Source organism: Trachemys scripta, chromosome 2 (genome assembly GCF_013100865.1).
Source record: "Trachemys scripta elegans isolate TJP31775 chromosome 2, CAS_Tse_1.0, whole genome shotgun sequence".
Classification (NCBI taxonomy): Eukaryota; Metazoa; Chordata; order Testudines; family Emydidae; genus Trachemys; species Trachemys scripta.
The window spans coordinates 141,524,242-141,551,472 of record NC_048299.1 but is presented as its reverse complement, the minus strand read 5'-3'; the positions used below and the strand labels follow the sequence as shown (position 1 = coordinate 141,551,472).

The 27,231-nt window shown below is 65.0% G+C and overlaps 3 protein-coding genes across 5 annotated transcripts in view; 1 reads left to right on the top strand and 2 right to left on the bottom strand.

Annotated features, from left to right (window-relative positions):
- The window catches only part of LOC117872842 (metal transporter CNNM3-like), a gene marked incomplete in the record, with an annotated part of 20,220 nt that extends 15,495 nt beyond the window's left edge, over positions 1-4,725 (top strand). Inside the window, 4 exon segments of the mRNA XM_034761644.1 lie at positions 1-93; positions 380-513; positions 1,151-1,286; positions 3,447-4,725. Of these exon segments, the coding sequence (XP_034617535.1) occupies positions 1-93; positions 380-513; positions 1,151-1,286; positions 3,447-3,493 (410 nt within the window).
- A 1,205-nt stretch (positions 4,726-5,930) lies between these two features.
- ANKRD23 (ankyrin repeat domain 23) lies at positions 5,931-15,208 on the bottom strand. Of its 3 annotated transcripts, XM_034761642.1 has the most exons (9): positions 15,108-15,208; positions 13,071-13,226; positions 12,326-12,454; positions 11,888-11,995; positions 9,746-9,844; positions 9,405-9,503; positions 8,730-8,828; positions 8,253-8,351; positions 5,931-7,726 (listed from the first exon to the last, which is right to left on the bottom strand). In XM_034761642.1, the coding sequence occupies exons 1-9, from the start codon at positions 15,132-15,134 to the stop codon at positions 7,625-7,627; spliced, it is 918 nt and encodes a 305-aa protein (XP_034617533.1). In that variant the 5' UTR covers positions 15,135-15,208; the 3' UTR covers positions 5,931-7,624. The 3 variants fall into 3 exon arrangements, with proteins under 3 accessions (XP_034617533.1, XP_034617532.1, XP_034617534.1); XM_034761641.1 differs by lacking the exon at positions 15,108-15,208 and having other exon boundaries at positions 13,071-15,049; XM_034761643.1 differs by lacking the exons at positions 8,253-8,351; positions 15,108-15,208 and having other exon boundaries at positions 13,071-15,051.
- Positions 15,209-15,739: 531 nt separating this feature from the next.
- On the bottom strand, positions 15,740-19,798 carry ANKRD39 (ankyrin repeat domain 39). The gene is made up of 3 exons (XM_034759523.1): positions 19,667-19,798; positions 18,150-18,353; positions 15,740-17,676 (listed from the first exon to the last, which is right to left on the bottom strand). The coding sequence occupies exons 1-3, from the start codon at positions 19,796-19,798 to the stop codon at positions 17,533-17,535; spliced, it is 480 nt and encodes a 159-aa protein (XP_034615414.1). The 3' UTR covers positions 15,740-17,532.
- Between the last annotated feature and the right edge of the window lie 7,433 nt (positions 19,799-27,231).

Genomic DNA, 27,231 nt, shown 5'->3' with positions numbered 1-27,231 from the left:
GGGTGGAAGTGGAGATCGGGAAGGAGGGGCTGAAATTCGAGAATGGAGCGTTCACATACTACGGTGTCTCGGCGCTGATGGCGCCTTCCTCAGGTGAGCATCCGCGTCCTGCCACAGGCAGCAGGGCCGGGCCATGGGTGTGAACCGCCCCTGGGAGCCTGTTGCTGTGGGGAGTCCAGGCCCCGAGTTCTACACGGCTCCTGGCCTGGCTGGGGGGTCCCAGGCTGGCCCTCGCTGGCTGGCTGGGAGCAGGAGGGGGGATGAGCCTGGCTGTACGCCCATAGGCCATGGGCAGGGAGACCTGGAGACCAGGGTCTTTCCCAGTTAGCAGTTGGGGTGTTGGGCTCTCAGCTGGCCCCTGATTTCTGCCTCCCAACAGTTCACCAATCGCCAGTGTCCACCCTGCGGCCGAACCGGCGTGAGCAACCACTGGACTGCAACGAGGGCACCTCCTATTCCATGTACTGCCCCGACTACACCGTCCGGGCGCTCACCGACCTGCAGTTCATCAAGGTACAACAACTCCACAGCTTCAGCTGGGCTGGGAGCAGCCAGGCCCAACCCCGTGTTTTTATGGGCCCTACAGACACGTCCCACTGTGCTCTCACTGCTGGGCTCGGAGGGGCAAGGGGCTGCGCAGGGTGAATAGAGGGGCAGCCCCACCCTGCCCTCGGGAAGGAGCAGCCAGCCGGGCAGCGGAGAGGGACTGCTACCTCCTCCTAGGGTTCCAGCGCTGACTCTCTCCTGGGACCAGCTGGGTTCAGATTCAGAGCGTGAAACGACTCTGCTGGTGCTCAGCAGTTCCCTGGGCCTCTGGCCATGTCCTCTGTGCCTGAAGGAGAGCCAGGCCCTGGGGTGTCCCTGGTGGCACTGCAGTTTGGGGCAGCCTCTGCCCCCTTGTGATTGCGCTCTGCTGCCACCTCCCTGGCTGGCAGACCCCACCTCTGGGGACACCTCGGGGTGCTTTGCCCCATCCCTGCTCTGGTCCCCTTTTCTCAGGGATCATGCGCCCCTCTTGGTCTCACTCGCTTTCCCACGCAGCCGCTGCGCCCGTCCAGCCTGGCCTTGGGTGGGCACCATCCTTGGGGCTGGAACCTGGGCCCCTGCCAGGAAAAGGGAGCACTCAGGGCTCTGGCTCGCCTCTCTCCAGGTGACCCGGCTGCAGTACCTCAACGCCCTCATGGCCTCCAGGATACAGCCGTCCCCCCAGTCACCTGACAGCCTGGAGCTGAAGATCGTCCCCAACAGCCAGACGAAGCTCCTGGACGACAGGAACGCCATGCCAGGTGCTGGGGGCACAGGGGGCGCTGTGTGAACACACTTCCCGAGGCTGCCATGCCCCACTGGGGGTCCACTTAGCTGGCGTTCGCTGGAGCGGCCCAAAGCACAGCACCCTGGGGGCTGCTCGAGTGGGCACACACCAGGCCTCCATGTGCCCAGCGCGGATGGGCTGGGCAGGCTGAGGCCAGCTCCAGTGCTCCCAGAGCCCATCCTGGTTGCTGCGTGAGGACTCGCTGGGATCTGAGCCCAGCTGGCTGGCTCCCCAGGGCTGGGGGCTCCCTGCACCCACCCCTCCATGCTCTCCCTGCTTGCTGTCCCCTGCTGCCGCATGCGCACGTCTGTCTTTAACCCCTTCGCTGCTGCCCAGTGGCTGCGCCTGGCGTCTCGGACGGCTTTCCTCTCACACACTGAGCGGCTGCGTGTCTTCGTGTTAGAAGACGAGGAGGCCTGTAAGCTGGGCCCCTCCCCTAGCTATAATCCCTCATGCTGCAGGGCGTGACGGAAGGGGTCAGGAAGGAACTTCCCCAGGGCAGGTGACTCCAGAATTGCTCGCAGGGGGATTCTTGCAGCTGGTACCAGCCCCCACCAGAGCACTGGCTGGACCCAGGCCTAGTCCAGGCTGGCTGGGCTCATTCTCTGACCCAGCTGGAAGGCAGCACGCTGAGGGAGATGGAAAGTCTGGAGTCAGCGCCCATCTCCAGTGTCCCCTGGAATGGCCCAATGTTGCCCAGCCTCATCTCGCCTCTCCCTGTCCAGCACCCCTGCAGTGACCTGGGGACCCCGGCCTCTCCCAGCCCCCTCAGTAGGCATTCCCCATCTCTGCTGTTCTCCACAGTAAGCAGCTGAGGGTTGCTTGACAGCTGCTGGGAGCATGCGCTGGCGGGCACCCCCCAGCCAGGCCGATCACCCCGCCTGCTTGTCATGTGTCTTTCACGCTCTTCCCTCGTTTTCAGCAGCTGAGTGTCTCTCTCGCGCGCTCTGTCCAGCCACGCACTCTCTCTTGGGCACAGCTGAGCTCTGCAGTTGATAGCGGGTTCTGCGGGATCCATGGGGTTACTGATGGGCAGGAGGTAAATATCTGAGCCTTCGTCCGCTTGGTACAGCAGGATTCTCAGGGTCTGCACTCCCTGCTCTGCCCGTGGTGCGCAGGGGGGGGGGGTTGATCTGCTCTGGGAGCTGTGTCCGGTACAGGGGCCTGGCTGTCTCTATCCTAGTCCTTCTGGGTGCCCTCCACCCCCTGTAGCCATGTCTCTTCCCCAAGGCCTTTAGGGAGGCTCTGAAATCCGGTGCTGCCGTCACAAGTCACTGGCTGCAGCTCCAGGCCTGCCTGACAGTCACCGTCTCATTTCTGGAGCTCTTGGTCCCCGTGTGCGGCAGGATGGGGGTAGGGCAGAGCTTGGTGCTGCCTTCTCTCAGGAGAGGGGCCATGGGAGTCTGCTGGTACCACCCCAGCGGGTGGTTGGGAAGAATGGCCACAGGCAACCATGTGGAACAGGTCCGAGGGAGACCAGAGCGGGCTTGGCCTCCCTGGTAAGGAGCCAGACTAGCCTCGGTCACTGCCGGATGCTCATGCACCGTCCCAGTGGCGCCCCCTGCAGCCTGGGTGCTGAGCAGTTCCCCCAGGCAGTGGGAGGGTCCTTCCCTTTGGCTCAGCCAGTGAGCCACGGCCCCCAGCTCAGGGCTTGTTTCCTGCTCGGACTGGTGAACGGGACCCCCTCACTGGGTGATGGGTCAGTGTCCCGAGGGTAATTAGCCCAGGTCATGGCTCTGCAGCAGAGCCCAAGCTCCGGCCCTGGGTGGCCAGAGTTGCCGGTGTGATGGGGGTAGGGGGTTGGGCTGGAGCATCTCCCTGGTTCCACTGACTGCTGGCGGGAGCTGCTGGGCCCAGCCTTGCAGCAGGCAGCATGGCCTGCTGGGCTGAGACTTGGATCTAGCCCCAGCTCTGCCACTGGCCTGGAGGTGACCTTAGGCAAGTCCCTGCCCTTCCCCCTGCCTCAGTTTCTCCATCTGTGCAAGTGCCTTTGGGATCTGTGGGTCCTAGAGATGGAAAACACTGGCTGGGCCATGGCAGGGTTGTGCCCTGGGGCACCATCCTTGGAAGCCCCCCACCCACCTCCTGGGGCTGAATGGGTGTGTAATGGCCCTTCTCTTTGCTCTGGTACCAGGAAAAAGCAGCCAGCCCCTTGGGGAAGAGGAGCACACGGGCATCTAATCCCTCCCCCCGCAAGACCTGCTGACGGCAGCGTGAGAGCTGGCGCCATCCTCAGGGCTGTTCTAGCCGCCTCTTGGCTGGGAGTCGGGCCCTGGGGACTTGCCTGACAGCAGCAGAAATCTCATGGGGTGGGATGCCCCAGACGCCCTCCGCGTGCGCACGCACACACACACACCGTGCTGCCTGAAGGGGCTGCCCCAAAGGATGCCAGCCACTTGGACTCTGCTCCAGAGGATCTTGCTGCATCAGGACCAACTGCCAGGGCAGCCAGAGCTGGATTCCAGTCCCTGGGAGAATGACCCGATCCCCCCTCGGTGGCCGGAGCCCCGGGCAGCAGCAGCACCTGTGCCGACAAACCTCCAGGGCGCAGCGCTCAGATCGAACCAGACCCGCTGGCTGCTGGGGGCACCTGGCGAGCTGGGTGGGGGCTGGTTCCTCCATAGGGTGCCCTCTGTGTGTGCCTGGACTAGGCTTTCCTCTCTGTGGCGTGTTCTCTGCCAGGCTGCCCTGGGCTGTCCCTCCTCTGCCAGTGTCAGCCTGGGCCATTCCTCTGAGCCCGCCAAGCCAGCTCTGCTCCAGGAGCCATGCTGGGATGCCTCGGCCTGCCCCAGGGCAGAGCTGTATGGCCAGTTACCTGTCTAGGCTTCCCTTCCCGTGAGGCGCTGGGTGTCACCCCATCCCTGCCCTCCTAAGCCAGGGCCCTTCCAGCGGCTGCCAGCAGAGAGCCCACATGGGAGGCTAGGCTCTGCCCCTGCACCCCTGGCTGTCTCTTCCCGAGGCACTGGGGGTGCTGCCCTTGCCCCAGGCTCTGCAACCTGAGCCAGTCTTCACAAGTGGGCCGGGTGGGGCTGGCCGTCAGTCAGTGGGGTTGATTGCTGAGGTGCACAGTCCTTGCAGCCCTGTCCTCCCCTCCCCCCGAGGATGAGAGATCACAGGAGCCCCAGGCACGCGGTGCCGCGATTGCAGACTGCGTTGAGCAGTCTAATGGACGGAGATTCCCCACCCCTTGGACATGTTGCGTGGCCACAGGCCCCGGAAAGCTCACGGCTGCTAGAGGGCTAAAAGTCTGACATGGACACAGGACCACTGGGCTGAACACCTGCCTTGTTTGCTCTTCTCTACTCCCCGTGTTTTCAAGGCGCCAGGCGCTGGGTGGGAAAGCAGCGCCTGGCCCCAGAACAGCAGAGCCTGGCGAAAAGCCGGGGGCGTGCAGGTAAAGGAGTTGTAATCTGCCCTGTTGTATCCATGCCTGTCTGTCCCTTTCCCATGGCCTCTGCGCGGTGTGGGGAGGGACCTGGGCTGGATCTTACTGCACGAGGTAGGTGCTGCTGTTAAGTGGGGTGGAAATGGGGGGGGGGTTTGGCTGCAGGCACTTCTTGGGTGAGCAGTCCCTGTTTCCCCCCACCTCCCCCGGAGCCCCTCAGGCACCAGTACAGGGAGGGACCAGGCCCTGCCAGCCAGGGGGTCGGGGGCCAGGCCTGCACACCTGTCACGTCTTGGCTAGAGGAAAAGGTTTTCTGTGAAGGCTCCTGCACCCTGAGACGGGGCTTCCTGCGAGGGGCACCCACCCCTGACGCTGCCCTGGGTTAACCCCCATGAGCAGACCCATCCCCCTCTGGCACAGGACAGGAAACACCCATTCCAGGGCCCAGGCTAGTCACTTTCCCTCCCCAGCGCTGGCCCCTCCCTCTGAAACCTGCACAGTTGCCTGCAGTAAAAGGAGGTGCCCGGGCTGGGCTGAGCGGGGAGATGCTGCTGGAGAGGGCGGGGGCCGCTTGCTGACACAGTTCATGCAGTGCTACCCTGCAGTGATGGGGGAGACAGGTGTGGTGTGTGGAGAAGGGAGGGGCTGTGAGCCAGGTGCCCCTCCCCCTTCTAAGCTGCCTTCTTCCTAAAAGACCTGGCGTGATCCAACCAAGCTGTGATCCAGCCCCCCGTCTGCCCCACATAGTGCAGCCAGGAGGCCAGCGCTCACATCCCTCTGTTGCCCTGGCACGGCGCCTGCGTAGCAAGGGTGGATACAGAACATGGCACTGCCGCTGCTTGGAAGGGAGCTTTATTCACTTGCCTAGGGGCCGGGTACCCGCAGGCCTGGAGCCCACTGTGCAGCGAGCTGGGGGCTGCGGCTAGGGCAGATTCCTGGCTGTACCTGCTGCCGCCTTGTGCACTTGTGCCTGCTCTGGCCTGTGCCCATCCCAGCAGTATTGGGGCACAGGTGGGGCCCCTTCAGGCAGTGACTGGCACTGGGAGCTGTAGTCCCAGGCAGGAGCCAGGGCAGGGGTGCAGGGAGTGTCTCCTCTAACCTCACCCCCCAGCCCTGGGCACAGGGTTCCTTACCCTCCCAGCAGGGAGCTAGAGCCTCTACCTGCCGGGGGCCCTGCTAAGGCCAGCATTCAAAGGGCACTGGTGCCAGGCCGGGGGGGGGGAGGGCAGCCCTGTACCAAGTCTGCGCTATGCCAGCGTTGCAGGCACTCTCCTAGGCCGGCTACCCCAGAGCGTGGGTCCATCCAGCTCCATTAGCACCCAGGTAGCAGTTCTGGCAGGGGAGAAGTGCTGCCCGTGCCAGCGTGTGTAAGAGGGGGCCCAGGGGCCATACTCCAGCCGCAGCAGCTTCCTGGGCACATTAAATATGTCCATTGCAACCCACGTGGTCTCAGCCTGACCTGCAGTGCTGAGGTGGCAGCCTGCGGCTCCGAGAGCTGCCTAATGGGCTGGGCATGAACTCAGAAGCTGGCTCCATTCACTGTTAGCCCCATTTTACACATAGGGAAACTGAGGCAGGGGACAGGACTCACCCAAGGCCAGCAGCAGAGAAGCAGGACCATGTCCCTCTCAGCCTGGGCACTTCCCCCTAGGACTTAGGGAAGAGCCAGAACCAGGCTGGGGTCAGGGCAGACTCGGTGTGTTGCCGGTGGGTGCTGGCTGGCTCCAGGCTAACTGGCTGGAGGGTCCCCTGTTCCTTGGGCTCTAGTCTCCCTATCCCCACAGGTGGCTCAACCAGCTCACCTCCTCCCGGGCCAGCGGCGCTCCCGGGGACTGGGGGAACAGAGGGGGCTGTGCCTGTCCTGTGCCAGGCTGTGAGAGGGCACCTCTCCCCCCAGCTGTTAGCCATCTCCTACCCTGCTGCTGTTACCCACTGCCTGGAGCCTGAGCCCAGGGGACACATATGGCTGGGAGCTGGCACAGCCAGGCTGCTGGAGGCCAAGGGTAAGGCAGGGGCTGCGCTCACAGCTACAGGAGGCTGGGTGCAGCTGCCCCCTTGGCTATGGGCAGAGGTGAGGGGCTGGGGGGGAGCAGCAGCAGGAGTCCCTCAGGCACCAGGCCCTGCCAGCCAGGGGGTTGGGGGCCAGGCCTGCACACCCTTAGGGGGCAGCCCAGGGCACAGAGTGACCGTGAGACGGCCGAGGCCAGGCCAGGAAAGCCGCCTGCCTCCAGCAGCCAGGAACTTGCGCTGGCCTGGGCCCTGCTGACCCGTCTCACTGCCCCATTTTCTACCCCCAGGGCTGGCTCAGCCTCTCCCTGCAGTCAGCCCCTCCCAGCTAACCCTGGGGTGCAACAGGTGCCTACCCCTGGGGGGCAGCAGTGTTCCTTCCAGCATGGCCTCGGGAAGGCCGCAGGGCTTGCCTGCCCAGAAGCAGGAGGGGGCCAGGCCAGGGCCCAGAAGGGGGAGGGGGTCCGCTCAGACCCCCAGGGCAGTTCCTCTCCTTGTGGTGCGGGCCATGGGGAGATGGTGCCTCCTAGTGGTTGGAGTGGGGCTGGGCAAAACAGCAGGACTCCTGGGTTCATCTCCAGCTCTCCCACTAACTGGCTGTGTGGCCATGGGCAAGTCTTAGCCCCTCCATGCCTCAGTTTCCCCAAGGGATGGCAAGGGCCTCACCTGGCCATGGGGCAGCTCCAGGGAAAGGGACACATCCCCATACAACCAGGAATAGGGGAGCGTCCGGCTCAAACCTCACCACCCTCCCCCGCCCCGAGCCCTCCAGAGACGGGTGGCCCTATCCCCTGGCCAGACATGGGAGCCGTGTAGGGATGAGCACGGCCTGCAGAGGGCACTGAGGTGGCTCATGGCAGGGCCCAGACCCCCTCAGTGGTCAGTAGTGGGGGAGGGGATTGAACACTGGTCCTGCTGCGTCAGTGCGGCCGAGGGGGGCGCTGCTGGTCGGCACACGCCTGCAAGGTTTGCCGGATGCCCCTCTGCCAGTCCTTCACCAGGTCCACGGGTCGCAGGGCTTCCTGCGGGGAGCAGACTCCATTAGGCTGCCGCTGGGCACGAGCCCCTTCCCTGGCACTAGGCCAGGACGGCCGCCACGAAGCCAGCGCGCACTCTATTCAAGCAGTCCAGGGAGGGGGCAGAGCCGGCTGGGCAGGGCAGGGCTTTGCAGAGAGCATGGGGCAGGCCTGGAGGCAGCATGTGGGGAGCTCTCCCCTGGGGCTCCTGCAATCAGCCAAGACTCCAGTTGGAGCAGGAACAACCGGGCCGAGGAGCTTGAGCAGGGCTCACAATACTCGTCCCATATCTGACCACGAGCTCCTAGCCACGGTCCCAGAGCTGGGATAGAACCCAGAAGTCCGGGCTCCCAGCCCCCACTGCTGCGACCAACTAGCCCCCACTCCCCTCCCAGAGCTGGGACAGAACCCAGGAGTCAAAGCCCCTAGGGTTGGATGTCTTGTACCATTGGCTACAAGCCCCCTGGCTGGACAGGGGGAGCAGCCCCTGCCCTCCTGAGCTGCCCCTGGGGGAGCCCCACATGGTGCCCACCTGGTTCCGGACGCTGAGGTTGGCACCATACATCAGCAGGGTCTTCACAGCCTTGAAGCGGCCCAGCCGGATGGCGTCGTGAATGGGCGTGTCCCCCTCCTGCCAGCCAAAGGCACGGGCAGCTCATCGGACAAGGGCCCATGCCTGGCACTGCTCCCTCCCCTGCCCATGCACAGCCCTGCTGCAATGTGGTGAAGCGGCCCAGCCGGATGGCGTCGTGAATGGGTGTGTCCCCCTCCTGCCAGCCAAAGGCACGGGCAGCTCATCGGACAAGGGCCCATGCCTGGCACTGCCCCCTCCCCTGCCCATGCACAGCCCTGCTGCAATGTGGCTGGCTCTGGGGACCCGCGCAGCACCCAGCCGGCCAGCCCAGGGTACAAGCCTGCCCCTGGACCCTGCAGCATCAGCCAGGGCCCCCCCCCTCATGGCTCCGGACAGCGCCCCCGTGGAGCGAGGGGCTCAGGCCCCGGGTGCTACCTTGTCCTGTGCATCAATCTCGGCCCCACAGGCGATCAGGTGCTCGGCGCAGTCACAGTGCCCTGTCCGGACAGCCACGTGCAGCGCCGTGCTCCTCAGCTGCCAGGGAACAAAGGCCTGTTACCATGGCAGCACCCCTGGAAACCGCCCCGCCAGGAGATGGCCTCCCACCATGGGGCGTTCACCCCTCCCCCACAGCCCCCAATACCCAGCTGCCAGCACCACACCCTCCCCAGGGTCCCCAGCTGCCCACAGCATGTTTGGGCAGGGAGCTCGGACCAGGCCCCAACCAGCGCCAGGAGGGAGGGGCCCGAGCAACAGAGCCCAGGCCTGGGGCGGGGCGGGAGCCCCTCTCCCCACTGATCCATCTCACCTCTACAGCACACCCAGTTTAGGACAGGAAGTGACGGGAAATAGAGGTGTGTGGATGGAGTGATGTAGGGAAGGTGGCTGGGCGCAGGGTGAGATCCAAGGCTGGCATCAAAACGGGACCCAGAGAGCAGGGAAGGAGCCTGCCCCATCGGTTGGTGAGGGGCAGAGCCCCAGGGAAACCCACCCCACAGCACAGTACCCAGAGGGACCCCTCAGCCACGCAGCCCAGGGAGCAGGAGCTCTCCCGGCCATGGCAGAGGCCCCGGTGCTGCCCCCACTTGGCTGCCAGCCCCAGCTACTCACCTTGTCCCGCGTGGAGATCTTGGCTCCTCTGTCCAGCAGGCGTTGGAGAATGTCCAGGTGCCCCCCGCGGCAGGCCCAGAGCATAGGCGTGGCCTCCAGCTGGGCAGAGCGAAGGCAGAGTCAGGCGCTGAGCTCCCGGGGACCACAGCACGGGGCTGCTTGGGGGGACAGACTCTGGGCCCCAGGTCACCGCGCCTGGGAGGGTCTCTAGGTTTGCCAGCCCTTGGGAATGACTCTCAGAGCAGGACCCAGGGGGCTCTGACTGCACCGTGCACCCTGGCCATGGGAACCGGCAGGGGGAGGGGGACAGGTCAGTGGGCACCAGACGCTCGCTTGCTCACCATGTCCCTGGGCTCCAGCTTGGCTCCAGCCGCCAGCAGCTTGTCCACGATCTCTGCATGGCCCCGGAGGCAGGCCCAGTGCAGCGCCGTGCACCTGAACTGCAGCAGAGACCCAGGTTACCCGATAACAGACAACCCCCCCCTCAGCACTAGATCCCCGCTGCCCCCGCCCCGCTCTGCTAGTCCCCCCCCCACCCCCCGGGCGCTATATCCACCCCCCCCCTGCCAGTGGCCAGTGGAGAGGGCGGGGCTCTGGTAACACCAAGCTCTCGCTGTCTCAGGGGCGTGGCTGGCCGGGTCTGGCTCACACCCCAGGTCTCACTGGGGGCCTGTGCCCCCATGCACACGCCAGCAGGTTCGAGACGCCGGAGGGCTCGGGCTCTGGAACAGCCCCCCGTGAGCATTGCTGGCCAAACGCCACCACTAGTTTGAAGCGAGCGCAGGACAAACAGTCGAGAGGGGGCGTCCGTTCGCTGGGGTGTTTGAGCCCATCGGGGGCTGGGCTGGTTGAAGTCCCATGTTCCTAAAGCTCGTGCTTCAGGGTTTCAGCTGGCCACTGCCAGGGTCAGGAAGAGATCCCTCCCCCCCCCCCCCAGTGTATTCTGGGAGGTTAAACGGGGACAGCCCCAGCTGGAGATGGCCAGTGGGGAGGGCTGGGCTCTGGTGGCACCGAGCTCTCACTGTCTCAGGCGCGTGGCTGGCCGGGTCTGGCTCACACCCCAGGTCTCGCTGGGGGCCTGTTTCCCCCAGGTCAGATGCAGAGACCTTGGGGGCTTGTCAACTTCCTCTGCAGTGTGGGGGGTGGGTCCCTTGCCAGGTTGTCTGGGTGCGTCTCTTCATCATCCCTGCCACTGCGGGGCACTGGGCACCTCAGTCCTGGGGCACATGCCAGCCTGGGCTCCTGAGGGCTGGGGCTTTGGTTGTTGGGTGTGTGGGTGCTGGTGGCCTGGGATATACAGAGGGTCAGACTGGGTGAGCTGGTCCCATCTGCCCTTAAGCTCCGTGACCCTCCCCCAGAGGCTCTAGATCCCCCGTGACAAAGTGGGAGATTTTCTTATCTTTTCGTGTTTTTCCAATGGTTTGCATGCAGAGGGAGTGGGACTCAGTGCCCCTGGGCGTTACTGGTTTAACGAGGTGAGGGGAGTGGGAGTTTGTTGTTACAGAGGACCGGAGAGGGAACTTGGGACCCCAGCCAATGGCCTGGAGGAGGGACACCCTGGCGACTGGTGACCTGACGACCCTCACCAGAGACCCAGCTCAGGAGTCGCAGCCAGTTCTGGCCAGTGGGAGGACAATAGGCTGCGACGAGAGGACCCCATGACCTAACCAGCCAGGGGGGCGGAGAGCAGAGGAGGCCCAGAGGACCCTGTTTACCTGGAGAGAAGACAATGGACAGAGGCGGGGCCTGGGGCCGGTGATCTCAGATGCCCAGCTGGGAGCAGGGGGACTCGGGGCTGGAGAGGGGGAGCAGGCAGAGCCCAGCTGGATGCAGGGGAGACTGGGATGTGCTGTGCTGAAGGAGGCCAGGCCTGAGGGTCAGAGGGTTTCCTGTGCTGTGTTCAGACGCTCAATAAACCCTCCCGTTTTACGATGGCTGAGAGTCACTCCGGTCTAGAGAACAGGGTGGCATCAACCCCTTTGGGGTGGGGGGTGGAGGCCCCTGGGGTCCAAAGCGAGTGGACTCCCTGAGGGGGCCCACGGCGAGAAACAGACATGCTAAGGCTCCGAGAGGTGCAGCTCCAGGAGGTGGAGGGGCCTGACCCCAAGAGAGAGTGGACCCCGAGAAGGGCTGTCTCACCGAAAGGGGCACCCCCCACGGACCGCATGGGGCCAAGAGTGGGCATGATCTGTGAGTCCGTGACACCCCACCTCCCCACACACACACACACGCTCCAGGTGCTAGATCCCTGGTCCCCACCCCCACCCCGTGGCAGGCTGTACACACCCTGCCCAAGGCGCATTCTGCTGGGGGCGCCCGGTCAAAGGCTACAGCTGGGTCCCCCCGGCCACAGAGCATCAGCCTGAGCAGGGGATGTCCCATGGCACCCGGAGCGGCTCACCGGCAGGCTGGGCTTGTGATGATAACCAACTTTGCCGAATGCACCTCCTGGGTTAAAGCCCCAGACCCCCGCAAACACACACCTGGTCGTGAGCATCGGGGTCCCCACCGTCTGCCAGGTACTTGTCAATCATGGGAACCTGGTTCTCCTGCACCGCCTGCAGGAACCGGGCAGCGTCCACAGGCTCGGCCTAGGGCGGACAGGGAGGGGTGAGTGCCCGGGCAGTGCCCCCCCCCAGGGACACTGCCCAACTGGCTCAGAGCATCTTGCCAGCATCTTCCCCGTTCCCCCCAAGGGCAGCCCCAGCCTGCATGTGAGCTGGCACTGCTGGGCCTGCCCGCTCGGTGTGCCACAGGAGGGCGGGCTGTGAATCCCCTGGGAGCTGTGGCCCAGCCACCACTGAGGGGGCCAGAGCAGGGGGTTCCTGGCTCCGGACTAGTCCAGCTGGCTGGGACCAAGTGACCTGAGCCCCCTGTGGCCAGGCTCCCATCCTGGGCTGGGCAGCAGGGGCATTGCTCACCGGCACAGCCGGCTCGGGCTCCTTGGGGCGGACCCTCTTCCGGCTCCTCTTGTGCTTCCGCAGCCTCACGATCACCTCCAGGTCTTGGAGACTCTCCAGCCGCACACGGGTGCTATCGAACGTCTCAAGCTGGCCGGGGGGAGGGCAGAGAGCAGGTCAGGGCAGAGCCAGCAGTGCCTGGAGCCGGCACCAGCCGCCCAGGAGAGCGGACAGGAGCTGGGGCCATGCCTCACCCAGCTGGGTTTGTCCTGAGCACGGGACAGGAACCGGGGCACTCAGGGTCCCCCCAGAGTCATCTAGGCCCATCTGAGCTCCTGGCACAGAGCCAGTTCAAGGGGGTCAGATTCTAGGACGAGGGGGGGACAGGGGAGAGCCAGAATCCCCGACACCTGGTTCCACCAGCCTAGGGAGAGTACTGCTGAATACTACAGTGCTCTCCGCTGAACAGGAGCCCAGGGCTGGGACTGCAGGGGCTGCGGTTTGGAAGTGAGGGGCTCCAGCAGAGATGGGGGTGAGGGAGGCCAGGGCCGGGGTAATAGGGGCTGCAGGTCGGGAGTGAGGGGCACCAAATGCCATTCTGCCCTTCACAGAGCAGGACAAGCAAGCACAGAGTTAAAAGAGCTAGAAAGGCTCTGCCAAGAGGACCAACACCAGGACTGGGGAAAGACACTATGGATCCTATAGGATCCTGCCCCCTGGAGCAGGAGATGCGCCCACCCCACCCTGCCAGGGGCCAGCCGCTCACCTTCTTCCTCCTCTCTTCCTTCAACTTCTGCTTCTCCTCGCTGACGGCATCCCGGACCCTGGCCACGCCATGCCGCCAGCCCTCGGGCTCCTCCGCTGCTCCCCTCGCCAGCACCTCGAAGGCCCGCACCTTCCCCTCATACCTGTCGCCACTTACCTGGGGAGAAGGAGGGGCAGGAAAGGTAGAGGGTGCAGCCAGGGCATGAAATGTAGGAGATGGAGCATCCCCATGGGACATGGGGGCTTTCCCCTCTGGGGGGCACCAGCTCCGATCCACCCCCAGGGCAGGGGCTGGCTGGCTCCTGGGGGCAGGGAATGGGACCTGGGACTTTTACCGCCTAGGGGGCACTGGCTCCCATCTAAACCCAGGGTGGGGACTGGCTGGCTCAGGGGACAGGGAATGGGAGACAGGGGCTTTCCCGTCCGGGGGTAGTATCTCTCATTCGGCCCTAGGGTGGGTGGGGAATGGGACATGGGGCCTTTCCCCTCTGGGGGGGCACCGGCTCCAGCCCCAGGGCTTGAACTGGCTGACTCAGGGGGGTGGGGAATGGGATGCGGGGCCTTTCCCCTCTGGGGGGTGCTGACTCCCATCTGGCCCCAGGATGGAGACTGGCTGGCTCAGGGGGCACGGAACATGAATTAAAACTCTGGGGGTGTTGCGAGGCCAGGCCATCTCTACAGCTGGGAAACAGACACGGAGCAGGGGAGGGACCTGCCCGGGGTCATGGCGGGTCAGTGGCAGAGCTGGGCGCTGGGAAGGAGGCTGGAAGTGCTCTGCCCAGCTCCCCATGAACCCTGTCACTCCTAGCTCTGCCAAGTGGGAGTGGGAACAGGACATTTCCAGGTTGGGCCCTTGGCAGGCCTGGCCCTGTGCTGTGCACGGCTCTCCCTGGATCACTCTCTCCCTGGCTGGCTCGGCCTCCCCAGCCCAGGTGGCACTGGCTGGGCCCCATACGCCCAGGGGAAGGGGGGTGTCTAGTTCCTGCTCTGCCATCTCCCGTCACTGCTGCCCAGGCGTCCCGCTGGCTGCGGCTGGCATTCCGGCCGTGCCTTGCTGCCCTGGAGAGCCGTGCACCTGTCCCAGCCCTGGCCAGCGTCAGCCCCTATTTATACCCCCCCCCAGGAGCTGGTGGGCCCAGCATGAAATAAACATCACGTGTGGCGGATGCTGCCCAAGGGCAAACAAGTGCCAACAAGCCTGCAGGGCCAGGGGCTGCAGAGTGCCAGGGGCAGCAGGGGGCACCCAGCCCACCCTGGGGAGACCAGGGCAAACACCTACAAAGCAACAACTCAGTCCCACAGCGGCCCTGGCACAGCTCAGAGGGACCAGCCCAGGGGCCGCCCAAACAGACCCTGCGGCACCGAACACCAGCCCTGGCACGTTAGCCATGCCCCAGCCCCACACGAGTGGGAAGGTGCAAAGGGGATCCCACCAGACCCGCCCTGTAGGGATACCTGAAGAGAGCACAAGTGCAGGGGGTGACCCGGACAGGGGACAGCTCCCTGGCACAGTTCCCTGCATCCCCCCTCAGCTACATCTCCACAAACTCAGCCCCAACAGGGGGGAGGGGAACCCACCTGCCACCTCACCGCAATGAGGTGCGACAGCCCGGGGGGGGGGCCCCGGCCGGGATCGGGGCCCAGCGAAGCGACAGCCCAGCGCCCTGGAGACCAGGCCGTGGCGCTCTCCGGGGGGCTGGGCTGGGCTGCTGGGAGCAGACATTTGCCCCATAACCAGCCCCCCCATCGGACACGGGGTCAATCCAGAGGCCCCCTCCCCCGACCTAAGGAGAGTCCAGCGGGGACCGCCCTGTACCCAGCCTCGGCCCGCTGCGCCCTCCCCGCGGCCAGGGCTTCTGCCCATGCAGCCACCTCTGGGGTGGAGCGCGGCAGCCGCGCTGGACAGGGCCGCCAGAGAGAGCCCGCGGGACCCAAGGGCTCCGCAGCGTCCCCCGCGGACTCCGCACAGGAGGGTGCCCCGGGCGCTGCGCTCCGCCGCCCCTTGGCCCCGCCGCAAGCCGGGGCACCCCCCACTCACCAGCTGCTGGACGCTGATGAGCTCCATGATCCGCCCGCTCCGGCGCCCGCGCCCGCGGCCGGCCCGCCCCACCCCGCTGCTTTTATCCCAGCGGCCCAGGGTCGGGTCCGCCCCCACCCCCTGCTCCGGCCCCAGCGACCCGCCCGGCTCCGCCCCGGGCTCCCCCTGAGCGGCCAGCAGCAGGACACGGGCAGCGCCGGCCTGGGCCAACCGGCCCCAGCGCGCAGGAGCTGGTGCGGGTCCCACAGGGCTCTGCCATGGGGTGTCCCGACCGGACAACCCTTCCCGGAGAGCCTCACGAACATCCCTGGGCCCTTCTAGCGTCAGAGTCGGCAGCCACCAGCCCCCTCCTCAGCGGGGACACTGAGGCACAGAGCTGGGGCAAAGGCCTGGCCGAGGCAGGACTAGAACCCAGCTCCCCACCCGGACTAGTCTGACAGGTAACCCCCGGCCACGCTGCCCCTTGGCCTCAGCCCCAGGGAGATGGGCCTGGGGACCAGCCGACGTGCCCAGCCCTGGCCCGCCCCCCACCAGGCGCTGCACAGGCACAGAACAGAGACAGTCCCTGCCCCACACTACTCCCCTCTCTGGGTAGGGGAGTCAGGGCGAGTTTGTACAAAAAAGGGACAGGGCAGTTTGTGAGGGATTTATTATGAATTTATGCTCTGCGAGCATGTCCCCCACCCCCCCAGAAACAGGGCACCTCCCAAGGACACTATACACTGCAGGGAGTGGGGGGGCTCAGCAGGGGTCTGGCCAGTCAGTGCTGGCCCTAGTGTGTCCCTAGGGGGCGCTGTGCTGTGGGGAGCAGGGCAGGCATGCAGCAAGGGGCACTTTCCCCTGTAGGTCAGTGCTGGCACTAGGAGGCGCTATGCTGGGGGAGCAGGGCAGGCGTGCAGCAGGGGGCACTCTCCCCCATAGAGCAGTACTGGGCCCGCTGCCTGTGATGCTGCTGCCCATCACTGAGGCCCAGCATCCATGTTCTAGCCCCTGCGCCTCCTCATGCAGTGTCCACTAATCCCAGCTTGGGGGGACTCTGCTGGACCCTTCCTGGGAGACAGGGTGGGGCAGCCCCCCCCCCCAAACCTCTGCTTAGCACTGGGGATGGGTGGGAGGGGTGGCTTTCTATGGGCCTATGTTGGTGGGGGGTCCCTTTAGCATGTAAGGGAGGCATAGAAGAAGCCACCCCGTCCCCAGCCAGATCACTGTGCAATAGATGGGGAGGGGTCTGGACTCCCCTCCAATCCAGCTGCGGGCAAGTGGGGATGGTAGGATCCCACCCCCACCCTGCTTCCTGCCAGAAACAGGCTCACAGGGCTTGTGGCGAGGGCTGGGCAGAACAGCAAGTGGATAGTGGAGGGGGCAACACAGGGCTGGGTGGGCACTAACCTCTCTTCCCCAGCAGAGGGCAGACACGCCCTGCCAGACCCCAGAGACCAGCCCCTAGCAGCCAGGGCCACCAGCCCACAGACAGGGCAGGGGACTAGGCAGGGAAGAGTTAATGGTGCTGATGCCCGACATCCTGTCACCAGATCCTTGGGGGCTCCAGTTCCCCAGCTCAGTGCCAAGGACTGAAATAGCCCTGCAAGAGGTGACATCCTATCCCACCCCCCTGCTTCTCCCTCCAGCTCAGGGTTACAGAGAGGAGCCCCCGGCAGCCTTCACCAGGCCAGAAATCCCAGCAGAGGACACCACGCTGCCCTCTGCTCTGGGCACAGAGCAGGCCACTGGCCTTCACCCCAGCCAGACTCCTCCTCCCAGGGATTGGGAGCCTGCAGCTCTGCTGGGTGGGGTCTGTGGTGGCGAGCAAACCGGACCAGGACACACCGGTCGTGCGTAGCTAGTGCCTCTGCCTTCCCAGCGGAGACCAATAGCTCTGGGCAATGCCCACAACCAACATGGCTGCCTCAGTTTCCTGCCAGACGTGTGGCCCTGGGCAGTGGTGCCTGGCCCATGCAGAGGGCTGGGCACAGACCCCTGCCCCCCAGAGTGCCACCCCGCCACCAGCCACTGCAGCTGCCTGAGCATGGAGCCAGCAGCCTCTTCCCTGCCTGTGGAGGCCAGGTCAGCACGTTGGGAGCCCCGAATGGGGACCCCAGCAATGCAGGCTGGGAGCCCAGGAACCCTGGTGTCCTGCAGTGTCGCTGGAGTCCCCTTGATCTCAGCCCCTGGGTGGGCTCCTGCCTGTCAGTGACACCGGCACAGGGTTTATAGCGACTCCTTCCTTTTCCCTGCCCAACTCTGCCCGTTTCCCTCTCCCGCCGCTGCAGCAGGCTCCCCAGAGCAGCCACCCAGTGGGGCGTGCGCCCAGATCACCCCAGGGCTGCAAGCTCAGAGCCCAGGGTGCTGCAATCCCACTGCAGACCAAGAGGGGGAGACAAAGCCCAGCGCATCCTGGCACAGGGCCACCCCCCACCCGCTGCTCTCAGGTCTCCAGGAGGTCCCGCAAGGCACCGCTGCTGGGGACCAGGTCACATGCTCTCCTAGCCCTTCTGTCCTGGACGCCCTTCAGTCCCGGGCTGTGCTGCAGCAAGAGCTCACAGAGCTCACGGTGGCCTCCCTCGGCAGCCTGCGAAAGGAGAGCAGGAGTGAGGGTGGAGGGCATGCTCCCGTGGGGCGGGGGGATGGGTGGCACGCTCCCAGGGGGCGGGGGGCAGGGTACGGCACAGACCCTAGGGGAGTATTCGCTAGACCAGGATGCCCAGGGAGGAAGGAGACGTCTCCTGTCAGCAAAGGGGAGGACCAGGGCCCAGCTGAGGTGCAGGACAGGGCACTGACTCTGCAGCCCCCTCGCCCACAGCCTCCAATCGAACCACCTCGGCCCTGGGAACAGAACTGCAGCCCACTGCTCCGCGAACAGGAGCTAGAGCAGAACTTTCCTGGATGCAGGAACGGGGTGGCATTGTCTGCTCCAGCCAGCAGAGGGCGAGCGACATCTGCTGGGACAGGTCTGCCTGCAGGGGGCAGCAGTGTGCACTGAGACCCCCGCCAGCAACAGGGAAGGACACGGGGAAAGTGGAGGAAGGGGCCCCAGTACCGCACCTTATGCAAACTTGTCATGCCGTCGTCATCCGCGATGCCGGGGTCGGCTCCATGGGCCAGCAGCAGCCTGGCCACGTCCACGTGGCCGCAGTAGCTGGCTCGGTGCAGGGCAGTGGCCCCGCCGTGGGTCTGGGCGTTGCACCGGGCCCCACTCTGCAGCAGGAACTGGCAGATGGCGCCGTGCCCATTGCGGCTGGCGTAGTGCTTTGAAACACAGGGAAGAGGGTGCCTCAGGAGCCACCTCTGCACACACACAGGTCTTTCTGCCCCCCACGCCTCAAAGCCCACTGCACACCCAGCCCAAGGACGCTGAAGTGCAGCTGGCTCTGGGGAGGGACACAGCCCAGCTCACAAAACAAGTTTCCAGGGGATCTAGCTGTTTAAGAACCTCCATTTAATACCCCACCCAAGTCATGGCATTTTAGCACCATGCAGGGAATTGGCACACAGCACTGAGGCCTTGGGTAGGTAACGCTCGCCCGCTCTCCCCCAGGGGAACAGCATCCCCTAGGGAATCCAACCAGTCCTCCACCACGAGATCTCCCAGCCAAGCCCTCAGCCAGTTCATTAAATCTCAGGCCTTGTCTACACGCAGATGTCACACCGGGGAGAGCAGATTTAGCTCAATGGGTGCGAGTCGTGGCCTGCGTGGGCCCAGCCCCGGGGGTTCTCCTTGGACCTGCGCTCAGGCAGATGGACACGGATTTAAGAGCGCCCGCACACAGACACGTGCCAGGTCAGCTGCCTGGAGTCAATCCCCTCTCTATCTGAGCTGGCATAGGTGGGTGGGGGCCAGGCAACGAGATCACAAGGCTGGATCCCATCTCACTCTCCCCTTTGAACCCAGCCAGCTGGCACCAGGGGCACCTGCTGCTGAGAACCCTCCTCCCCCAAGTGCCCGGTGCCCTCATGCCCCTTCCCTTGCACCTGGGTGAGTCTGACTGACAGGGCGGTTATGGGGCCGCAGCTTTCCACGTGAGTCCAGCCCCGGCCCCACTGGTGCTCACCCCATACCCCCTCCCACCATGGTCTCACCCTGCCCCAGGGCGACACATTGACCCTGGGGCCGCTCCACTGAGGCTGCGGGCTCAGGGCTGGTCAGGACCCTCCAGAGAGCAGCTCCTACCATGAAGGCATCTGCCCACAGGGAACTGAGACCCAGCACACTCGGGTCACTGTCACCCTGCAGCAGGTGTCCCAGGGAGTCNCGACCCGCGTTTGACCGGCCCCGGGCTCCCGCTGGGTGCCGAGATCCCGCCCCCCGGCCGGTTCCCCGGGCGCGCTGGCAGCGCGGAGCCGCCAGGGGGCGCCCGAAGCGCAGGGTGCGGGGGGCACAGCCAGGCCAGGCTCCTCCCACGTGCGCCCCGGGGGGCAGGGGACCGGCTCCCCCTCGGCCGTGCCTGGGTGTCCTGGTCTCTGTGCCTGGGTTGCCAGCCCAGTGGTGCCAGGCCCCGGGCGCCTTCGCCCAGGCTGAGCCCGGCCGGACACGCTGCATCAAGGGGGCGTACAGGCCTCACCTGCGGCTGGGCAGCTCTGCGCTGGGCACACGGGGGCATGATCTGGGCAGGGCAGCACCCGCAGGATGCTGGCATGGGGCAGCGCAGGGAAGGGTGATGTCCAGAGACATGTCCCAGGGTGCAAAGAGCCATCCTGGTGCCAGGCTGGGAGTCTGAGACCTAGGCTCCAGCCCTGCCACGGCTACCGGCCCCAGGGTTCCTGCTGGGACAGGGGGGTTGTGGCCCCCACATCCTGTCCCCACGGCCACTCTCCCAGTAGAGCGGCCACAGGAACATGCGGGACAATCCTGAGCCCGTCGCCATGGGCACTGAGCACCTGGCAGCTTTCCGGGTCAGCGACCTCCGAAAGGAGCCAGTGCTGGGAGAGCCTGGCAGGTGGCAGCCGATTTCCCCGCTGGCTGTGAGGGGCACCCAGGAAACACGGTAACCCAGTAACCCAGGCAGGGGCTTTGATCGGGCTGGAACCTTCCACCCCCACCTTCACTCCAGTCCAGACACTCAGGTCCCAGCAGGTCTTGATGGGGATGGAGGAGAGCCCCGCCCCCATACCACAAGGAGTGCTAGGAGCCCCTCTCACTAGCCCCCCACCCCAAAGCACCAGGCGTCCACACTGCCTGGGGCAAAGCGAGCCTCGGGGCCTGGGGACAAGCAGGGGAAAAAGCTCCAGGGGGAGCAGGGGAGGCCCCTCTAATTTACAGCCCCCCCCTCTCTCTGCTCCCCTGCCCTGCAGACCCATGGCACAAGCTCCACACACAGCTCTTTCCTTTGAAAGGTCGCTCTGCAGTTCCCAGCCCCCCCGCCCGGAGCAGGCCATGCTCATACACCTGGTCCGTCCAGGTGGCTGCATTACAACCTGTCCTTGGCCTCCCTCCAGAGCAGGATCCCAGCCCTGCCTGCTGCCCACAGCTTCCCGCCCTCCTGCCAGCAGCGCTCCCAGCTTGGGCACAGACGTGCTAGAGAGCCATGCCAACTCCCCAACAGCCAGCTCCAGCTCCAGCCCCGCAGCCCTGCCCATCAGGGTAAATTACCAGGGGGAGGGTTGGGATGGCGCACCTGGGAGCTGGGCCAAGCCTTCCCCAACTCACCGAACGCACGCCTCCACCAGATGGGCCTGAGCCAAACACGGTGGGATGGCTCAGATCACCCCCAGGCAGGCAAGGCCCCTGCCCCAGGGTTCTTGTAGCATGGGCCTTATCCCATCTGGCCGGTGACCCCTGGGGCACACAGGGAGTGGCTTGTCCTATGCAGGGTCAGCAGCGATTGGCGTGGTTTGGTAACCCCACGTGAGGTGGGGCTCCCCCTCCCAGCGTCTTGGCTGGCCCCCTCTGCAGCTGATGCCCTGTGCTCCCTGCACACTGCCCAAGTGCACCCTGAAATTAACCCACTAGCCTTCCCATTAGGGGAGAGCCCTGACCCCAAATGACAGGCAGCCCTGGCCAGATGCAGCCCGGGTGTCTTTCATTTTGGAGCTCCCTGGCTTAATTACAGCCTCTGTTCAGAGCAGTGGGCTGCTGCTCACATCCGGCACTGGCTCCCTCCTCGGTGCTGGCGTGGCCCAGCCAGGCCCTCAGATTGCAGCCCGGGGTGAGCGGGAGGCCAGGCAGCCACTGGCACTGTTGTGGCTGGAGCTTGGAGCACGTCCCCTGACATGGAGCCCCAGGGGGAGGTGTTACGGTTGCAATTCTCAGCTCTTCCGTGGACTTGCTGGGTGACCCTGGACCGGTCAGTGCCCCTCTCTGCTTCAGTTTCCCCCTCTAGAATGGGGCTAATGAACCTTCCCCATCTCTCTGGTTTACATGGCTTTGGGCAGGCTCTGTCTCTCACTCTGTTTGTGCAGGGCCTGGCTCAACAGGCCCCTGATCTCCCCCGGGACCGCTAGGTGCAGCTCTAATACAGGGCAATTCATCTTGGGGTTGGGCTAATGCAACTCTGGGAGAGGGTGGAAGGCCAGCCCTGGCTGTGTCCCAGGATGCAGGCTGGATTGCAATGGTTTCTGGCTGATGGCCGTGGCGGGGGTGCCAAGGGGAACAGCGGAGGAGGTGCAGGCTCTGGAACTGGGCTGGGCCCTTCTCTGATCAGTGGCGTTATAGGAACCTGCTTGTCGCCCCTGCTGGAGCCTGCCAAACCGCTCCCACGGTGCCCGGTGCCAGGGAAGGGCGGGGAACTTCACCCCCCAGGTGCTGCATGCAGGTGCCAGCTGCTCCACATGGCAACAGGCCAGTGCAGCTTGTTGACTGCAGCAATTCCCATAGGGCCCGGCCGTGCCAGCCGGGACAGGAGGGCTGAGCGATGCATTGTGGGTACTTTGTGGGCCGGTCCAGCCCATTGTAAACAAGAGACGCCTCTCAGGAGGTGGCTGCGGGGGGAAAGGGGGAGGATTTCTGACCCCCCCCCCCCAAAGGGCCGAGGCCCTGGCTGAGACCCAACTGCACCCATGGGCCTGAACCGCCAGGGTGACACGCTTCTTGTGGGCCACCAGCAGCTCTGGGGTGGGCTGGGAAGGGCCCAGAGGGGAAGGATCTTCACTGGGCACATTCCAACCTTGGTGACCCAGCACGGGTCTCCAGTCCCCCTGCGCCGCTCGCAGCCCTCCGGGGAGCCCTGGCATTGGGGGGCTCTGAGGAAAGGCCACGCTGGAGATGATCCATTCCTCCCCCGCCCAAGAAAGGGTCAGCCAGGCCGCTCCTGGAGAGATTGCACGTGCCCCTGGGCCGCAGGAGGAGGCTGTTCTTCCCCGGGGCAGCCTGTGCTGGCATCACCGCCCAGGTTCCCATCGGGGCTCGTGGGGGGCTGGCCGGCTGGCTCGGGGGGATCTGGCCTTTCCCACGCTGAGCTGCAGCACGTAGCCTGAAGGTGACGTCCCAGCAGCCAGCCCCTGCGTCAGCTTCCCATTCATGCAGGGCTGCATAACCCAGCCCCGAGGAGCTGCCCTTTCCCAGGCTGGGAAGCTGGGGCCATGAGAGCAGAGCCGGGCTCCCCCGAAGAGCTGCCTCTCCCTTGAGCCGAATTCCTCCAGGGGAAAGGACCTGACCTGGCAGTGCCAGGAAGCAGCGGCCAGGCAGAGCCTCCCCCTGCCCCTGGCATGGGGTCACCGATTCACCTGGGACACGCAAGATTGCCAGTGACTGGAAAAACTGAGACTCGAACCTGACACCCTGCCCTGGCATAGAACCCAGGAGTCCTGACTCCTAGCCCTGCTCCAGCCCCTAGCCATGATTGCGCTAGCTCCTCCAAGCGGGGGGGGGGGGGGGGGGGGGGGACGACGGACGGACGGACTCAAAGCACTTTGCAAAGCGGAGTCAGTATTGTTAGTCCCAGTTCACAGCTGTGGAAACTGAGGCACAGCAAGGGGAAAGGACTTGCCCAAGGTCAGCCAAAGTCAGTGGCAGAGCTGGGGATAAAGCCCAAGAGTCCTGACTCTCTCTCCTGTGCTAACCACTAAAGTACACCCCCCCTCCCAGCACGGGGAATAGAACCCAGGCGTCCTGATACCCAGCCCCATGCGCTAACCATTATACACGATTGCTGCTGTCTCTTTCCTCCTCATGAAGCTTCTTCCTGCGTGGGGTGGCCGTGAAGGAACGAGCGCCCCAGATTGCCATGGGTCCAGGGGACAGCACAGCTGAATGGCCCAGCCTCGGGCCAAGGGTCCAGGGCAGCAGCGTGGGAGGAGCAGGCTGGCCAGAGAAGCCACGGAGAGAACACGGCCCCTTGGTGCTTTCCCGGGGGATCGGGGGGCTCTGCAGCCCCATTTCCTATAATCAAGCATAATCCCTGTGTCTCCTTTGGGGACTGGGCCCAGCTCCACTGAGCCAGGCACCAGTGCTGGGAAAACCTGTGACCCTATCCCTGGGTCTCACATGGCCGCCCTGACCCCATCTCCCTCCCCCAGCCCTGCCAGCTGGACAGCGGCCAAGCTGCGCTCCAGGATTCCCAGCGCTGCCCCCTGCACTCTGAGGGGCCGGGTGGGCCCAGCCCGCTGCTGTGGGAAAGGCTGGGAACGGGGCCGGCACTCTTTCTGGGACAGTTCTTTTCCCAGACGAGCTCGTGTTTGTTTTCCTTAGTGGGCTGGGCCTGGGCCGGGTCTGACGCACGCTAGTACGTCGCTGGGCTCGGGGCCCTGTCACATTCCCCCCTCCCCTGACTGAGCAACTCTGGGATCAGGCTGGCAGCAGGCCCGATGGCAGAGAGGGGCAGGAGACTGGAATTTCCCCATGGAAATTTCACATGCGAGCGCATCCAGCTGTGGGCGCCGTCTGAGACAGCAGAGGGCGCTGCAGCCACTGGCCAGGCCCCCCAGTGTCCCCAGGAGTACAATGTGGGGGGGCTGAATTCATTAACCCTTGCAAGGCGGGAGGGGGCTGGCAGGAAAGGCCCCCCAGATGGCAACAGGTGCCCCTGCCCCTCCCCAGCACCCTATGGACCGACCCGTGCTGGGGTCTCCCTAGAAACACTGGGGTGCCAGGCTGGCCTGTTGGCCCACCCGCGCCAGAACCCCAGCTGGCAGAGGGGTGATCTGCCTGCCGAGGGGCAGCCCCGTGGGAAGGTCACCCCTTGCAGGGCTAGGGGGAGCGGCCCAGCCCCGGGACACGCCGCTGTTACACAAGCTGCTTCCCAGAAGTTCTCCTCAGGGCAGGAAGATGAAGAGCCAGCGAGGACGTGCACAGGCAGAGCCACCACGGGACGGCCCAAAGCCACTCTCGGGTTCGGGGAGCGGTCCGTGGGAGCCTGTCCCGGGCCCCTGGCATAGCCACCACCCGCTGGCCAGGCAGCACCACACCCACCAACCTGGGGCTCTGAGAGCAGGCCCAGCAAAACCCCACTGGCAGGACCCAGCGCTGTGCTGGTGAGCCCCTCATTGGGAGGGTGAGGGGGGACCTGGCCTCAGGCCACAGCTCCCCCCAGCCCTCTGGGGCTGGCCAGCTCCCAGCCTACCCAGTTCTGTCCCCACAGCCCAGGCTTCCTGGCAGCTCCTTCCTCCTTCCCTCCCACTCCTCCTTGACACATCCCCTGGCCACTGTGCTGCAACTGGCAAGGGCCCAGCGTGGCCACATCCGCTGTGCTGCATGCCTGGAGCGGGAGCAGCCCCTCGCATGGCCACAGGCAAGGACTGACCCAGCCACCTGCTCTGAGGCAGGGCTAGGAGTCAGGGTTCCTGGGATCTCCTCTTAGCTTGGGTGCCAACATGCTGGGTGGCCTGAGCTGGCTCTGCCTCGGTTTCCCCAGCTATAAGGGGTGGGCGGGAGGAGCAATGCTACGCTCCCATGAGGATCAGTGATGAGGGAAGCGGTGTGGGCAGTTCTCCGGCGGGGGGGGGGGGGGGGAGGGATGGCCCATGCACACACACACACACCCCTTTGCTGGCTCTGCTTTCTCCAGCTGTTTCTGGTAATTAATTAGCAAAGACATGGAGCCAGGACTTGAGAGCGAGTCCTGGTGCTGCACGGCCATGGGAAGGAGCCGCCCGGCCGGGAAGGGCTCCCTGCAGTACAGGAACTGTGATCCTCCCCCCCCAGCCCCACGGAGCACCCCTACCCCACTGCCAAAGGGCTAGAGAAAGCAGACCCCTTGCCTGGGCCCAACATGGCACATGCCCCCCCAGCCCCTGCCCCAGGGGCTAGCCAGGGTCCACTGCTCCTCCAGCAAAGGCTCAATAGTACCAGCTCTTTCCCCCACCACAAGGGGGCGCTATGGCACTGGCCTACAGGGGGCCAGGATAGCCCCATCCATACCTAGGGGCCAGGGCCTGGGGGTGGGGTAGGGAAGGGCCCTGAGCTCATGGCGCCCCCAGCAGGATCACACCAGTCCCCACGGACGCTGCACAGCTTGGACTACGCAGGGGTCGGCAACCTATGGCACACATGCCAAAGGCGGCATGCAAGCTGATTTACTGTGGCACACTGCTGCCGAGCCCTGGTCCCGGCCATCAACCCCACTCAGCCCGCTGCTGGCCCCTGTAAATGTAAAATGTATTATCCACCCGAGAAACCTTAAATTACCATGAATAAATGAAGAGTTGGGACACCGCTTCGGAGAGGTTGCCAACCCCTGGACTACAGGGGAGTCAGACTGGTGAGAAAGGGCCCGGTTGTTTGTGTGGATTTAACTGGGATCGACTGGGGCTCAGGCCAGCCAGCCCAGCCAGCCCCGAGAGCAGCCAGCGCTGGGGCAGCCCTGCTGAAGCCCCACAAAGCAGACAGCTGTCAACAGGGACCGAGCCTCTGGCCAGACTCCTGGGGCTGCTCCTGGGGGAACCTGGCCAGGTGCCAACCCCCTCCCCCACTTTCACATCACCCCTCCAGTGAGCGGGGCGCTGGCCCTGCCCAGGAAGCCTGACTAGCTCTGCCCCTAGAGGGTTAAGCAGATTAGCACTGGCTCTGGCTTCAGCTCACCTGGACAGTGACAAGGTGGCAGCGAATGTTCGAAGCGGCACCTGTGCTTTAGTGAGAGCGTGAGGCAGAGCTAGGCAGGAGGGAGACTGGGGGAATCTCTCAGGCTCTGGGGTTTGGGTACAAACATCACCACCCTGGCAAAGGGAAGGCCTGTGGCTTTCAAGGCAGAGCTTGTCACATACTGGGGGTGGGGGGGCACAGTTCTGAGAGGCGCCTGCAGGCAGGGATGCTGGGACTAAGCCGGCAGGAGGGGAGGGTTCAAGTGCCAGCGAGTGAGATGATCAGTGGGGTGCCCTGAGCCCTAGCCTGATGCCCCAGGGTAGGCAGAGCACAGCACAGATCCACACGTGCCTGTCCTCATGGGGCTGCAGCAGGATCAGGCCCCTCTCCATAAGGACAGGAGTACTTGTGGCACCTTAGAGACTAACAAATTTATTAGAGCATCTAAATTTGTTAGTCTCTAAGGTGCCCCAAGTACTCCTGTTCTTTTTGCGGATACAGACTAACACGTCTGCTACTCTGATGAAATCTCCATAGGGACGTGAGCCTGGGCACACAGCAGCAGTGCCAGAGCAGATGAAACCCGGGGGTCCTGGCTTATGTTGGGGGAGGGACCCCAGCCAGCCCATGCGCTGATCCCAAGAGGGGTGGGAGAAAAAGCTGCAAGAGGCTCCCCCCAAACCACAGAAACCTCCCACCCCCCCCCAGCCCGGATTAGGCAGAGACCCTGGGCCTGCTGCTTTAAGAGCACTCCAGGCCCGGCGGGGGGCCCCCCTTCCCCTTGGCAGGGAGGCCAGCTCCCAGGGGAGCACGGAGTTTTTTCCACTCCGGGAAGACTCAATGCCCTTTTATAGCCCGCCTGCTTCTTTTTCCATGAGCTCACAGGCGGGGGCCGGGAACAGCCCTCCCCCAGTCAGGGCAGGGCTCCCGCGCTGTGGCCCAGACACTTCGGGCAGGGGGTGCAGGGCCTACTAGGTGGGAGATCAGGTTGGGGGCCAAGCCCCAGGCCACAGCTCAGTGCCGGGGGGGGTGAGTGTGTGCGCGCGCGCATGCAGTGGGCAGCGCTAGCTACAAAACGCCCAGTGCTGTCCCCCCCCAACTCAGCCCAACTGCCCACCTCCACACTGACCCCCACCCCAGTAGAGCCAGGCACAGAATACAGCATCTGCCGGC